The sequence below is a fragment of the Homalodisca vitripennis genome, unplaced genomic scaffold, assembly GCF_021130785.1.
Source record: "Homalodisca vitripennis isolate AUS2020 unplaced genomic scaffold, UT_GWSS_2.1 ScUCBcl_6065;HRSCAF=13102, whole genome shotgun sequence".
Lineage (NCBI taxonomy): Eukaryota > Metazoa > Arthropoda > Insecta > Hemiptera > Cicadellidae > Homalodisca > Homalodisca vitripennis.
In genome coordinates this window covers 23,800-37,303 of record NW_025782209.1, presented here as the reverse complement: position 1 = coordinate 37,303, position 13,504 = coordinate 23,800, and the positions used below count along the sequence as shown (strand labels likewise).

The following is a 13,504-nucleotide window of genomic DNA, read 5'->3' as shown; positions in this document are numbered from 1 at the left end:
TATAAACACATCTAAATAGGTTCGTTGTGATTTATGCTACAAGCTGTCTTATGTTCAAGTTATTCTATAAAGATGTATGTGGAATGAATGGAATACAATTTTTCTGAGACGCTTAGTAATTGACTGGCAAATTCGGAATAATTGTTGGTAATGCCCGGGACAGATTGAGCGCTGTGAGAGTTTTCTGAAAGATATAAATAAAGGTATGATTATAAATCAATCAATACAACCATTAAAAAAGTTTTAATTAAAGGAACACATTCTGCATTTGATATTAACCGAACTAATAATTAAAATAAACTAGATACATTTGCATATCCTAAAAAGCTGCGTATAAACAATGAGTCTTATAGTCATTACAGGCTTTGTAGATGAGGCTGCAACGCAAAACATTGTATTAATCACGTCACTGTATTACTTATATTTGTAATTATTATCATAAATAAGTTAACGAACAGAATCTCTGTGAAAGTTTCATTTTAACCAAATAAATTTGACGATATGTAATGTTCCAGGTACAGCAATACAAAGACAACCTCATGACAAAGGTGAGTTTGAAGTTTAAATATATTTGTATGGTAATTTTTAGTTATTAAGTTTCAGATTTTGGTGATTCTCCAAGTTCGACATACCAGGGTGAAAACTGTGTCAACATTTTAAAATAAAATTAAAACTTTTGAATTATATTAGAGAAGAAATATGTTAGAATGCAACTGTCTGACTTAAAGTTTATTATTTATTCTCAAAATGTTGTCCACACTACTTGATAAGTCACTAGCCCAAATCTATCCGTTTTCAGCGCTAGGTATTATTTTTATAAGCAAAATAGAATTATTTTCTGGAATTTACTGAACAACCACCACTTTTAATAAGTTTAATTTAAAAATAATATTTATTAATAAACAATAATGACATTTAAAAAATTCTGATAGATTATTTTAAGTCCTTCAGTGTGTCCAGTTCGTTAATGACTAGTATGAACATCCCTTTTTGATGGAGAAAAAAATATTTAGACAAGAACCTGCCGTTCCTTGTAACCATTATTGGAGGAAAGACATCATTTTTAGTAATTGTGCAAATTGAATTACAGTGTGTTATAGACAAGTTTATTAGACGTTTTGTGTAAAGTTGTCAAGCAAATGTCAAACTTAACATGTCACTTATGTTACCAGCTTAATAATAGAATAATTATATATTTTTTTATTTCCAACCAATATCTTGATGGCTTCCATTGCAAAATAAAGAAACCAAGAGATAAGCTTTCTAACCTTAAAATTAGTGGTCTTGGTCTTGGGTCCATGTTAAGTGAAAAAATACCACTGAGGTGAACGTCCACTTTTCTGGATAAGGTGTTGATAATTCTCATCGACACAAGCGACTCAAGTACAGGTTTCCCCACGTAAAAAGGGCAATCGCTTTGCAGTCATAAATGATATGTATATCAGTCTCCCCAGGACTCCTGCAGGAACAACATATCTCTGAACCGGAGACACCCATCTTAATAAACAGGTGATAGTTAGCAGGTAATGTCCTGTCATAAGACTAGAGAACACTCTGATGTCCAGTTTGCTGAGCCCAAGAATTGCTTCAATGTCTATCTATTGTGAGTCTATGACTGCTTTCGCTTGTCTTAGGTCTGAAGACCTTTGTAGTAGAGAAAAGTTTCCACAGCATCCATTTTGTGACATTGTTCCTGACTTAACATGTAGCCAAGCCACAAACTTGTTCCGAGCCTACTAGTATGAGATTTAGGTCTCGCCAATCTCTCCGCTGTCTTCTTTCCTTCAAATCCCTCTTGCCCTGCCACCCACATCAGAGTGGTATTGTTGTGGTTAGCCAGGGCTTTAAGTAATACTGGGTGGCGCAAAAAGATGGTCGGATTTTAAATAACTATAACTCATCATTTTTTACAAATTAATTTTATTCAATTACGTTAACTAAATGCTCCCAGGCATCCCAATTACAAGAAATAACCTCCAAAATTCATGTACGGAAAATAACTTCCGGAAGATGGTGTCCTTCCTCGGTGATGCATTCCACAAGTCTTTCCTTGAAATTTTCCATCACATTCACTACAGTTTCTTCTTGAATTGCCATAATTTCCGCACTGATTGCCTCCTTCAGATCAATTAAGTTTCGGGGCTTGTTTACGTTAGACTTTTGACTTTAGGTATCCCCAAAAGAAAAAAATCACAGGCTGAGAGGTTAGGTGATCTAGCGGGGCCAGTGGACATCTCCAAAACGCGAGATGATGTGGTGGGGGAACATCCGCCTTAAGACACACATGGAGTCATTGGCTGTGTGGGCCGTGGCCCCGTCCTGTTGAAACCAAATTCGATCTCGATTTACAAGTAACTCTAGCAGTTTCGGCCCCAAAAAGCTGCGTAGCATGTTAACGTAACGTTCCGAGTTCACAGTGACTGTAGCGTTGTTCTCCTCAAAAAAAATAAGGACGAACAATCCCCAATTTTGGACATTCCACACCATACTGTTACTTTAGCACTATGAAGAGGCTTTTTGGTGCAATTCTCTGGGAGTTGCTGCCCAATACCTACAGTTTTGTTTGTTGACTAGCCGTCTAAATGGAAATGGGCTTCATCTGACATTAAAAGCACAACATCATTATTAGAGTACAAAATGTCCAACATTGTTTCACAAAATCGTCTTCGGTGCTCAAAATCACGATCATAGAGCTTTTGCCGTGATCATAATTTTGTATGGGTGAAACTGTAACTCACGGCTTAAAATGCGCTGCAAACGAACGACGGCTGAGGCCTAAAGTTTGAGCACGACGCCTGGTGGAACGACGCAGACTGTGAAGCACTGACGCTCTAACATTCTCAATATTCTGTGGAGTAACTGCCGTACGTGGACGCCCAGTAGATTTACCACTCATGACAGACCCTGTTGTCCGGAATGCAGTCACCCAACGTGATATGGATCTGCGATCTGGAATGGGTTCATCACGCGCTACACCAAAACGTTGTCGAAACAATCGTTGAACAGTAATAAAAGATTCATTATTTCTGAAAAACTGTTCTACGGCAAAAACACGATGCTCGACCGTCCACTGCGCCATCTCGTGGCAAACTGGGTGTAATGGCCGACTTGCAGACGGCCAGCAGTGGTCCCCCCTCCTCACCTTCCACTGGTACTACGCAGTTCAAATCCGACCATTCCTTTTTGCGCCACCCAGTATTAGACAGCCCCAGACCCCTTTGACTATCTGATAGGATAGATATCTTAGCACCCCTTAGATTCTTAGATAAGTTGATCCAACCACACAGATGTATTGCAAGTATTGTTCTTGAAAGATGGTCTGGAAGGAACCCATAAGAGTGACGAAACTTACCATTTTTTATATAGACATATCAACATTATATTAATTTATAGAACCATTCAGACATAAACTCTTAAAATAAAAATGTCTATTATTTTTACTTTGCTGTGGCTTTGCCCACACTTTTGTATGCTTTGACGTGTATAAGCACTTCTCTTTCAAATTAATTGTATTTCCAACGCCAATGTTTAATTTGCCTTGTTACCACGATCAAGAAAATGTTTCAAAACGTGTGTGCTTATGGCCATTGTAATTTACTCTTGTCTTTGCATTTTTTGTTCCATGGTTGATTTTGCCTTGATTAATATATATATATATATTTATATATATATATATATATATATAATATATATATTTTAATTGGGAAACAAGGCAAATTTTGCCTTGATTAATATATATATATATTTTTTTAATAGGGAAACAAGGCAAAATCAACCATAGAACAAAAAATGCAAAGACAAGAGTAAATTACAATGGCCATAAACACACACGTTTTGAAAGATTATATATATACATACTCAGGTCAGGGAAGCCTTCTTCTATCAAAAGACAACTAAGATGTGTTTTAAAACGGATTTTCAATTTATAGTCAAAGTTACATCGTACAGAACAGTTGATCAATTAAAAAAATTAAAATCTGAAATTTGCAATTAAAAATTGAGATAAAACTACCCTATCTTTAAGTTGGACCAAACAATTCATTCATGACTAAAAAATTTTCATTGAAATCGGTTCCGTGGGTTTGGAGATTAGTTTAAAAGAACATTTGTGACACGAGATTGTTATATGTAAAGATAAGAAGTGATCCTTTATTTGTTTTTGAGATGCATTATGTATTTCAGTGCTGTATAAAATTGTATGAGCATTTTTCATACACCAATGTTTTTTTCCAAATGAGCGGTTTAACACTACGCAGCATATCACAAACACAGTTGTTGGTAATGTTGTCTTACAAGTACGTTCACACTTTACCATAGTGAAAAGCTACTGTCCTGACAACTTTGCTTTTGCTTAGTTGTCTTGGCATTTCAGTTCTTAAACATAATAAGATGGAAATTGTAACTTTTACGTATCCAAAGTATATTTTCACTCATTTAATATTTTTGTTAGTGAAATCCTGTCATAACTGACCATATAACTCAGAAATGTAAGCTTAAAATTAAAGTACTAATACTTATGTTGCTCAGTTTAGATAGAAAATAACTGAAAAATTACTATTGTTTTAGTTTTTCTTGTATCATCATATTATTATTTATTCAAATTAGAATATTATAATTATGATAATTAGGAGTTATATTTAAATGTACATTAGCTTATCGTGTAAATGTTTTTTCTCACATTAAAAAATATTATAATATGCACTATGACAATGTTGTTGAATATATAAGACATACCGTGTTTCTTCAAGATTATTTGCATAATGAATTGCTGCACGAGCGGTCGGATGTCATTATGACTGAGCCATTGTGTTGTGTTAAGGCGGAGAATCTGATCCTGAAAGGGTTCCCGGCAAAGATTGTGGAACTGAACCAGTTTCTGGAGTCGTCACAATTCAACCTGAAGGATATGAACAAGATTCATCAAGACCTCAACATTCCTGTACCGGAACCCATCACCTTCAACAACAGGTGTGTGACCAGTCAGTGAACAAATTACAGGTTGTTACTCAATACATGTGTTTAACATTTGTGCTTTGCTTAATATCATAACCCAAACAAGATATCTAAGCGTTGTTTTTCTGTTGATACCTAATGTTAAACTCTTGGACATTTCATCTTAGTACAGTGGAACCTCGATAAGTCGGATTAATCGGGACCGCGCGGCCGATCCGGGTTAACGAAAATCTGGGTTAGCCGGAGAATTAGGTAAAAATTAATAAAATACGGTATACTTACAGATAAACTCCATTATAATTGTAAAAACATCAAACATATGCACATTTAATTATTATTAATCCTTACAGTACATTTATAACTGTCCATTTCCTGGTAAAAAACTCAGTCAGCTTTGGTTGTGCCAATGTCGTCTGCCGCTTGTGTGCTGTGCGATCCCGCAGTCTCTTCAACATTGAGCAATTCAGCGGCGATGTTTCTGCCTGCCGCTCGAAATAAACCATTAGTTTGTTTAGTTTGGTCACTGCATCTCCATGACTCATCACTGGATCTTCAATGTCCTATCTGCCTCCTCAGCGTCTGATTCATTAGCATCAGGTAAAAAACGACGCGATCTCTTCCTCGTCAGTAAGTGGGTCATAGCCTCCGTTATTGTCTGCCCTGCCCCTAATCACTGAGTAATGTCATTTTCATCGACTTCAGAGCAGCCATCAATATTTTGGAATCATATCTAAAAGTTTTGGAGCTGGACATCGTCTGGAGAGTCATTTTCCATATTACAGTTCCCACTGGTTGAATTATATTTTCAGGCAAGTCACATACACCCTTCCACAGTTTTTTCCAAGATTTAATTAAGCTGATTGTAGTCACTTGTTAAATACCCAAGATTCTGCAGTCATGTACATTACAGTTTTCACATTAAATGATTTGAGAATCTCAACTACACCGTGTTCTCCTTCATTGTCAATGATTGTGCTTAGCATCTGTCTTCTGTAAACCTTCTTGATTTTCTCGAGAACCCACTGGTCCATGGGCTGTAATAGCGCTGTTACATTAGGTGGCAAAAACTTGACGGTAATGTCCCCCACTGACCAGTACATTCTGCAGACGGATGTGAAGGAGCATTATCAATTAGTAGGACAGCTTTAATTGGCAACCTACAATCTTTAAATATTTCGTTACACCTGGCACAAAACAATAAATAAACCAGTTTTTTTAAAAGTGTTGCTGTCCATCCATGCACTTCTTTGAGACTTGTAGACAACTGGTAGAGGAATCCCGATTTACGTTTTTCAGTGCTCACAGATTTTTCGCTTTTCCTATTAAGAGTAGAGGAAATTTATGCTTCCCCCAAAAGCATTGCTGTAGGCCATTATTGTCAATCGGTCTTTGCTTTTTTTGTATCTCTTTGCGTCTTTTTCAGTTTTTGAGGCCAAAGTTTTGCTCGGCAACATTCTGTAAAACAGACCCGTCTCATCGGCGTTATATATTTGATCTGCCGTTAAATTTTTCTTCTTTAAAAAAATGCAAAAACTTGTTTTTATAGTCATCAGCAGTGCTGTTGTCCCCAGATAGACTTTTCACCTGTGATAGATAGTTGGCGAATACCATGCCGTTTTTTTCCACCTATCCAACCATCCTTGACTCGCAGTAAAATTTGGTTCACAATCAAGCAACTGTTTATTCAGCTTGATGGCCTTTTCTTGATGATAGGCCCAGACACTGGCAAACCATGTTCCCTTTCCGCACAAAAACCAAAACAAACAAAGCGTCGTTCAAGAGTCTCGTTTTTAGCTTTCTTAGCTTTGCACCGATTGCCCAAACTGTCTCTAGTTATCATCTTGAAACAAAATTCTTCGATTTTTGTCCTATTTTTTTTCTAATCCGATTACTGTAGATGTACCCGATACCATAAGATGCTGCAATTGTTTTTAAAGATTCGCCTTTATCAATCCTACCTAATGCCTCTAGTCTCTTTTCCATTGTCACTACAACATGTTTACGTTTTGTTGCCGTCGCGTAGATAAAAACAAAACACACACAACACAAATGAAGCATACTATCTGAAGCACGATTGCAGAACAGAAGCAAACAATTACAGTACACTACACACACAACACGGGCACAAGCGAGCAGAGCGAGGTAGGAACGGTACTGAGGGGCCAGGGCGTGGCGGTGTTAGCGTGGGAGGGGCCAGGCGTGGCGGTAGCGTGGGAGAGGATTTGGGGAAATACGCGTCTGTTATTGTTTCCGAGAATCCGGGATAATGAACTGCCACTCGGCCCGCCGTGTGCCCATGTAGTATAGTACACACTGTAAATAGTACACACTCACTGTCGTACAGTCCCATCAAATACTGATGCAACATCGATTCACGGATACTATACCACTCAAAAAATATTACGTTTTTATTATTGAAATGTTTGTCTGATTTTTTAATTGAAATATCGGTCCCGGTTAGCCGGACTTCGGGTTAACGGGGGCCGACTTATCGGGGTTGTACTGTAGTGATTTCCTCTTCCTCCCCTAAATTTAATTTTCAACTTAAAGGATTCAGTGATACTGCTTAGATAGTATAGATTTCATCTATCATGAGCAATTTTCAAATTCTTTACTTTAACAAAAACATGCATTAAGTAGCATTGCTACAGAATTTCTCAAGTTGTTAGTTTATTCCTTCATTTACATATATTTTTAAAGATTGCCTTTTATATTTCATGTTTTCAATGGATTTGAATTTAAGTTTTGGTGGCAGTTTTGCTTAATATTTTCAGTTACACTTACAGTTACAATTATTACACTTAATGATTACAAATGTGTATAATATTTGTTTTATCATTTTTAACTCTGTCGTTAAAATCTGTCAGCAAGGTTCTTGGGGATTGTGCTGGATAGTGCCATGAAGTCAAAAGATTATGTAGCACTAGTGGGTTCGAGATCATCTTGCTTTGTAAGTCTATTACGCCAGTGTCAGCTCGCACATTATCATGTGTATACAAATTGTATACTAAATTATATTATATAACTGTAGTTGTGTTCTGGGAAACTCGGTGGACTGTAATAAAATTTTCAGAAGCCAAAAAATTTTTTTTTTTTATATCATTTCAACTGAAATACAGGCAAACCTGCAAACGCTTTTTGGAATTCTGACTTTGGCTTCCCTACATACTTACGAAATTCTCTACCTGTACATAAAATATTCAACAAAGTTCAATAAACGCCAATATGAACATAAAAATCAGCTATGACACAGAAACCTTCAGTACCCAGTTAACCAGTTAGCCTTAGCTGGAGCCCCTCTCCTATGCCGGGCCTAAAACATGGTTGAGGAGTTTTTAAACAAGTGAAGAAGGATGTAATTCAAAGTTTCTTTACTCAGCCTCAAATATTTTAAGTTATTATAGTTTTATTTAGATTTGGTTTCCATTTGTTAATAAGTGACTTGTTACAATTGATGTTATGTTGCATCAGATATTTTATGTTTCATATGTTTTCTTGAGCATAGCTCAATACTGTAGACAGATAATGAATAAACGTTAACAAAATGATAAACTTAAACAAAGATTTGGTAAGACATGTTTTGTTTCTTGAGAGAGTTCACAGTGATGACCATGATAATCATCCTGGAGTAAAGGATCACCCTTGAATAATTATACAGAATGATAATTGTAGAGGAGGGGTCTATGTTTATACAGTCCTAGGCATGTTTTTTATGTTCATGAATACGTTAACTGTACATCGTGATTTTAATATGCTGTCTTTAAAAAAATTTTAATTTGTTTGGTGTCATTTGGGATCCATCAAAACAGCTTTATACAGATGTCCTTACTGTCTTACATTCATAAATGTCTCTACCTTTAAAATAAAAATACTCTGTTGTTTGTTAGCAATCCCTAAACCTTTTCATAACCCTTTCTACACAACTCTTTGCTGTTTATTTTGAAATTGTTTTCACAGCTTTAATTGATATATCACACAATAAATCCATTGACTTTGTCAGCCAAGGACAGGTTTAAAATGACTTATCAAGACGTAATGTAATCTCAAGTCTTGTTATTGTGCACGTTCCAGAGTTTTGGTTAATTGTAAAGTTTGATGTCTGTGATAGCCACCTGGAACCAGTGGCCAAGAAGGCCAAGCTGGAGATGAATTGTATGAACGAGGTGAGCGGAACCAAGGTGCTGGCGCTTCTCTCCGGTACGGCGCCATCTAACCAGCTGCTGTCCGACATGATCCAGACAGTGAAACCTCACATCAAACAACTGGTGGAGGATGCAAACTTGCTCAAGATGTGGATCTCCTTCCTCATTCCCAAGATTGAAGATGGGAACAACTTTGGTGTGTCAGTCCAGGAGGACACGCTCGCCGAGATACAGTCGGTGGAGAGCGAGGCGGCCGCATTCTTTGACCAGATTTCTCGGTACTATGCTTCACGAGCGAAGGTCATCTCCAAGGTGAGTAGCGAACAAGTTCAACTCTAAGTTTGAAAAAAAACTAAAAGGCCTTTTATAACCCTAGATCTAGAGTTATGTTAAAGGTTTTAAGACCTGTTTTCAGCACTATGCAAGACTTTTACATTAAACCACCAAAATATTACTTATATTCAAATCATGTATTGTTCTACTTCTCAGAGAATGTAAATTATAATAAAATTTAGTATACAATTTGTTTAAATTAATATATCAGGGTTTAAGCTGCGATCACATTTGTTGCATTTTGTGAAACAACCCATTTTGGGAAAATACAACACTAGTTAATAATCCTCTCACAAAATTGTAACAAAAGTGAGAGAGAACAACCAACTGCAAAAAGTATCGCCTTTGAAAAATAAGATTACAGCGTTAAAAATACTGTTTTTCAATGATACTATAAGATAAATAATAATAAAACATTAGATACCATGTTGCGCCACCGGCCGATGAACTGTCTGTTTGGAAAGCACCTGCCTACTCACGGATCAAAAAGTACAGGTACCCGAGTTAACCGCAAACTAACTTGTACTTCTACTGTGGTGTCATTCGGAGGCCACTATTTTTGGAAGTTCTTCCTATTGGGCACATAAAAACACTTCATTATTAGAAAGAATAGACTTAATTTTACTTACTGTGCAAATTATATGTCATTATGATGATTGGTTTTTGTTTTTTTTTGCCTCCCAAAAGGAAGCGATGTCACTAAGAAGGATGCCACTCTGTCCCTATCTACTATGTGTTGTAGGCTATATGAGTAGGTAAATATTTACGTACATATTATAAATATAAAAAGTTAACTAGCATTCACGTAATCTGAGCTTAAATTTAGGTACTATCTCGATGGATGATTTTTCTTTCTTCTGCCAGAGGTACGAAGTGGCGCACAGTTCCGATCGGTACTTTCGCACCCTCAGATTTTATGCCAGATCGACCAACATGATCTGACGTCGGAAAAGTGAATGATCTGGGACATCATCTGAGTTTGGGAAAGTACAGATAGGAAATGCCACTGGCGATCAGTGCGGGCTTCGGTAGTACCTTTCCGCACTTCTGCTGAGAAAAGCTAAACATTCCTCAGAATAATACCTAAAGTCAAGCTAACATCATTTGAGCACTCGTAAACGTAACCTTTGACTTTGGTACTACTAATAACATATTTATGATAACCTAATCTAAATCAACTTATATTGCGTAATAACAAGAAGCAGATAGAGACAGGGAAGTCGCCCTCTCGCTGATATCACTTCCTTTTGGGAGGCAGAAAACAAGAACCAATCATTATAATGACATTTAATTTTCACAGTAAGTAAATAAAGTATGTTATTTATAATAATGTTGATTTTTTTCAGGTCCCTAATAAGAAAAACTCTCCCAAAAATAGTGGCCTCTGGATGATACCAAAGTACCAAGTAATAGAGTTAAAATTACAAGAGTTACAATGTTTATTTCTGTGTCTGGACATATAAAAAAATTGTTATTTACTACCAACAAAGTTTTGAGTTTGTAAGAATGACCAGTTTTTGCGCTTTACTGCTAAACTGCAATTTCAAACATTTATTATTTATCGCTAAACCTGCCATTAGCAATCCAAAGCCCATATGAGAAAAAATGATGGAAAATGTTCAAATATATTCAAGTAGTATTTTAAATATTATGGCTTCCTCTTGCAGTCAATGATGTGAGCGGTCCGCGCACGATTGGAGAGTAGTGTCCAACAAAAGGCCGTGCTTGTTGCCATGACAGTAGTGCTGGTGCGCCATGGCTGACATAGGTATAAACAAAATCGAGTGTTATACGCTTCTAACCGCCTTTGTCTGTAACTAGTACTAGAGATTTGTTATAGTTATGTTATAGTCAAATCTTATTTGCAGTGACAGACATTCATAACAATTAAGTATAACCAATTTAGGCAATAAGTATTATGTGGAATCTCTGTTGAACACCAAAGCAATAAGTGCTACTGAAAAAAAATATTTTTGCTAAAGAGTCTGAAAATTCATATATCGAATACACTTTTTCAAATAAATATAAACAGTGTAAATATTGTAATATAAAAGGAAACAAAAAATTAAGAAGAAACAAACATTATAAATTAACGCAATAGATCAGTCTAATGTCCATGAAGTTAAGGTTTATAAATAAGTACAAAACATGAAATTTATCTTAAATCAAGACTTCTCGGATGTCTTGTTTGAAGTGCTAGTGCATGCAGTTTATCCTCTTTTTCAATTTTAATCTATTAAATTAAATGTTTCATTTACATTTTCATGGATATTATTAATGGCTTTGGTAGTGTAACAAGTATTTCAATGATTTTGATTGTGCACATTTATAGCATGACTGACAAAAGGTTTTTCTATGTCGCTATGGACAATGTCAAATTGATGGCCAGTTACTCTTACGTGTAAGGGATTAAAAGTTTTTCAAAAAGGGCCGAAATACTGTTTTTCACAGAAATTACAATTAAATTAATAAGTTATTGGAGCTTTTTAGTGTCACAATTAATATTCATTTGACAGTATGTACTTGGTTGGTTATACGAGGGGTATTAGAAAAATAAGGTTCCCTATGCCGCCGAGGACAGAATGCGATACGTTGGGAGAAATCTGCAATACTGTCTTACTCATCAGCTGTCCCTCTCTCTATCCATACCACTCGCGGCCTCTCTACGTCGAACAGTGCTGGGCCTAGCTGCCTTCGAAGATGGAGCTTCCTATCGTTGTTACGCCAAATGCGAAATTCGTGCTGTGAGATATGTTTTTTAAATGCAAAACAGATTTCACCTATTGAAATTCATCGTCAGTTAATCAAAGTTTATGGGGAAAACTGCATATCTTGTTCAAAAACGTTCGGAAATGGTGTAGAGAACTCAGTGAAGGCCGCATGGAAATTCACGATGAAAAACCGAAGTGGACGGCCTTCAGTTTCAGATGGAGTTGTTGGAAAAGTTAAGACAATATTTTCTTGAAGATCAGCCATCCCCCCTACAGCCAGACCTAGCCCCTAGTGATTATCACTTATTCCCAAAATTAAAGGAACACTTGGGTGGGCAACGCTTCAGTACCGATGATGAAGTCAAGGAAGATGTTACTCGATTCCTCAAAGGATTGGCGGCAGAATTCTACAACATGGGGATAGAAAAGTTGGAGCATCGTCTACAAAAGTGTTTGGACAGAAACGGTGATTATGCGGAAAAATAGCTTAACTTTTAAGTTTTAAATTGATGTATAACACTAAGTAGAAATATAGAGCTGTCTATTTTTAAAACATCACAGGAACCTTATTTTTCTAATAACCCTTGTATTAATTTTGAAAGTTTTGCTTGTTGACATATATTACAGGTTCCACAACGCATCTAGAATCTGCCTGTGTCACAGACTTGACCGTATGTTGCAGCTAAACTCAACATTCACATTGAATCAACCCTTCCCACCATAGCTATGTTACTACTATTGCCATACTATATGTTATATGGAGTCAGAAAGAAATGACTCTATTCTTGCAGGTTAACCATGTGTTGTGTGACATAAAATTACATGTTCATAGTTGCCAAGTACACATTATACTAAAGATACATGTTCATAGTTGCCAAGTACACATATATATTAAAGATACATATTCATAGTTGCCAAGTACACATATATTAAAGATACATGTTCATAGTTGCCAAGTACACTTATATTAAAGATAATCGGAGAGCTGTGAAGGAATTGGACGTGAAAGCATACCTTGTTGTGTGACATACAGTTTATATATTGATGTAATGTTGCAGGTCATCAAGTATCCGTATATTGAGGATAATCGTAAAGCTGTGATGGACATGGATGAGAAAGCATACCTTGTTGTGTGACATACAGTTTATATATTGATGTAATGTTGCAGGTCATCAAGTACCCGTATATTGAGGATAATCGTAAAGCTGTGATGGAGATGGATGAGAAAGCATACCTTGTTGTGTGACATACAGTTTATATATTGATGTAATGTTGCAGGTCATCAAGTACCCGTATATTGAGGATAATCGTAAAGCTGTGATGGACATGGATGAGAAAGCATACCTTGTTGTGTGACATACAGTT

The 13,504-nt window shown here is 36.3% G+C and overlaps 1 protein-coding gene across 2 annotated transcripts in view; it reads left to right on the top strand.

Annotated features, from left to right (window-relative positions):
- The first annotated feature begins 429 nt into the window (after window positions 1-429).
- LOC124373653 (proteasome activator complex subunit 3-like) overlaps window positions 430-13,504 on the top strand; it is a 28,268-nt gene continuing 15,193 nt past the window's right edge. Inside the window, exons 1-3 of one of the 2 annotated variants that reach the window (XM_046832005.1) lie at window positions 430-548; window positions 4,820-4,968; window positions 9,062-9,407. In XM_046832005.1, the coding sequence (XP_046687961.1) occupies window positions 507-548; window positions 4,820-4,968; window positions 9,062-9,407 (537 nt within the window). In that variant the 5' untranslated portion in view covers window positions 430-506. The remainder of the gene's footprint in view (window positions 549-4,819; window positions 4,969-9,061; window positions 9,408-13,504) is intronic. The other variant, XM_046832004.1, reaches the window with a different exon arrangement.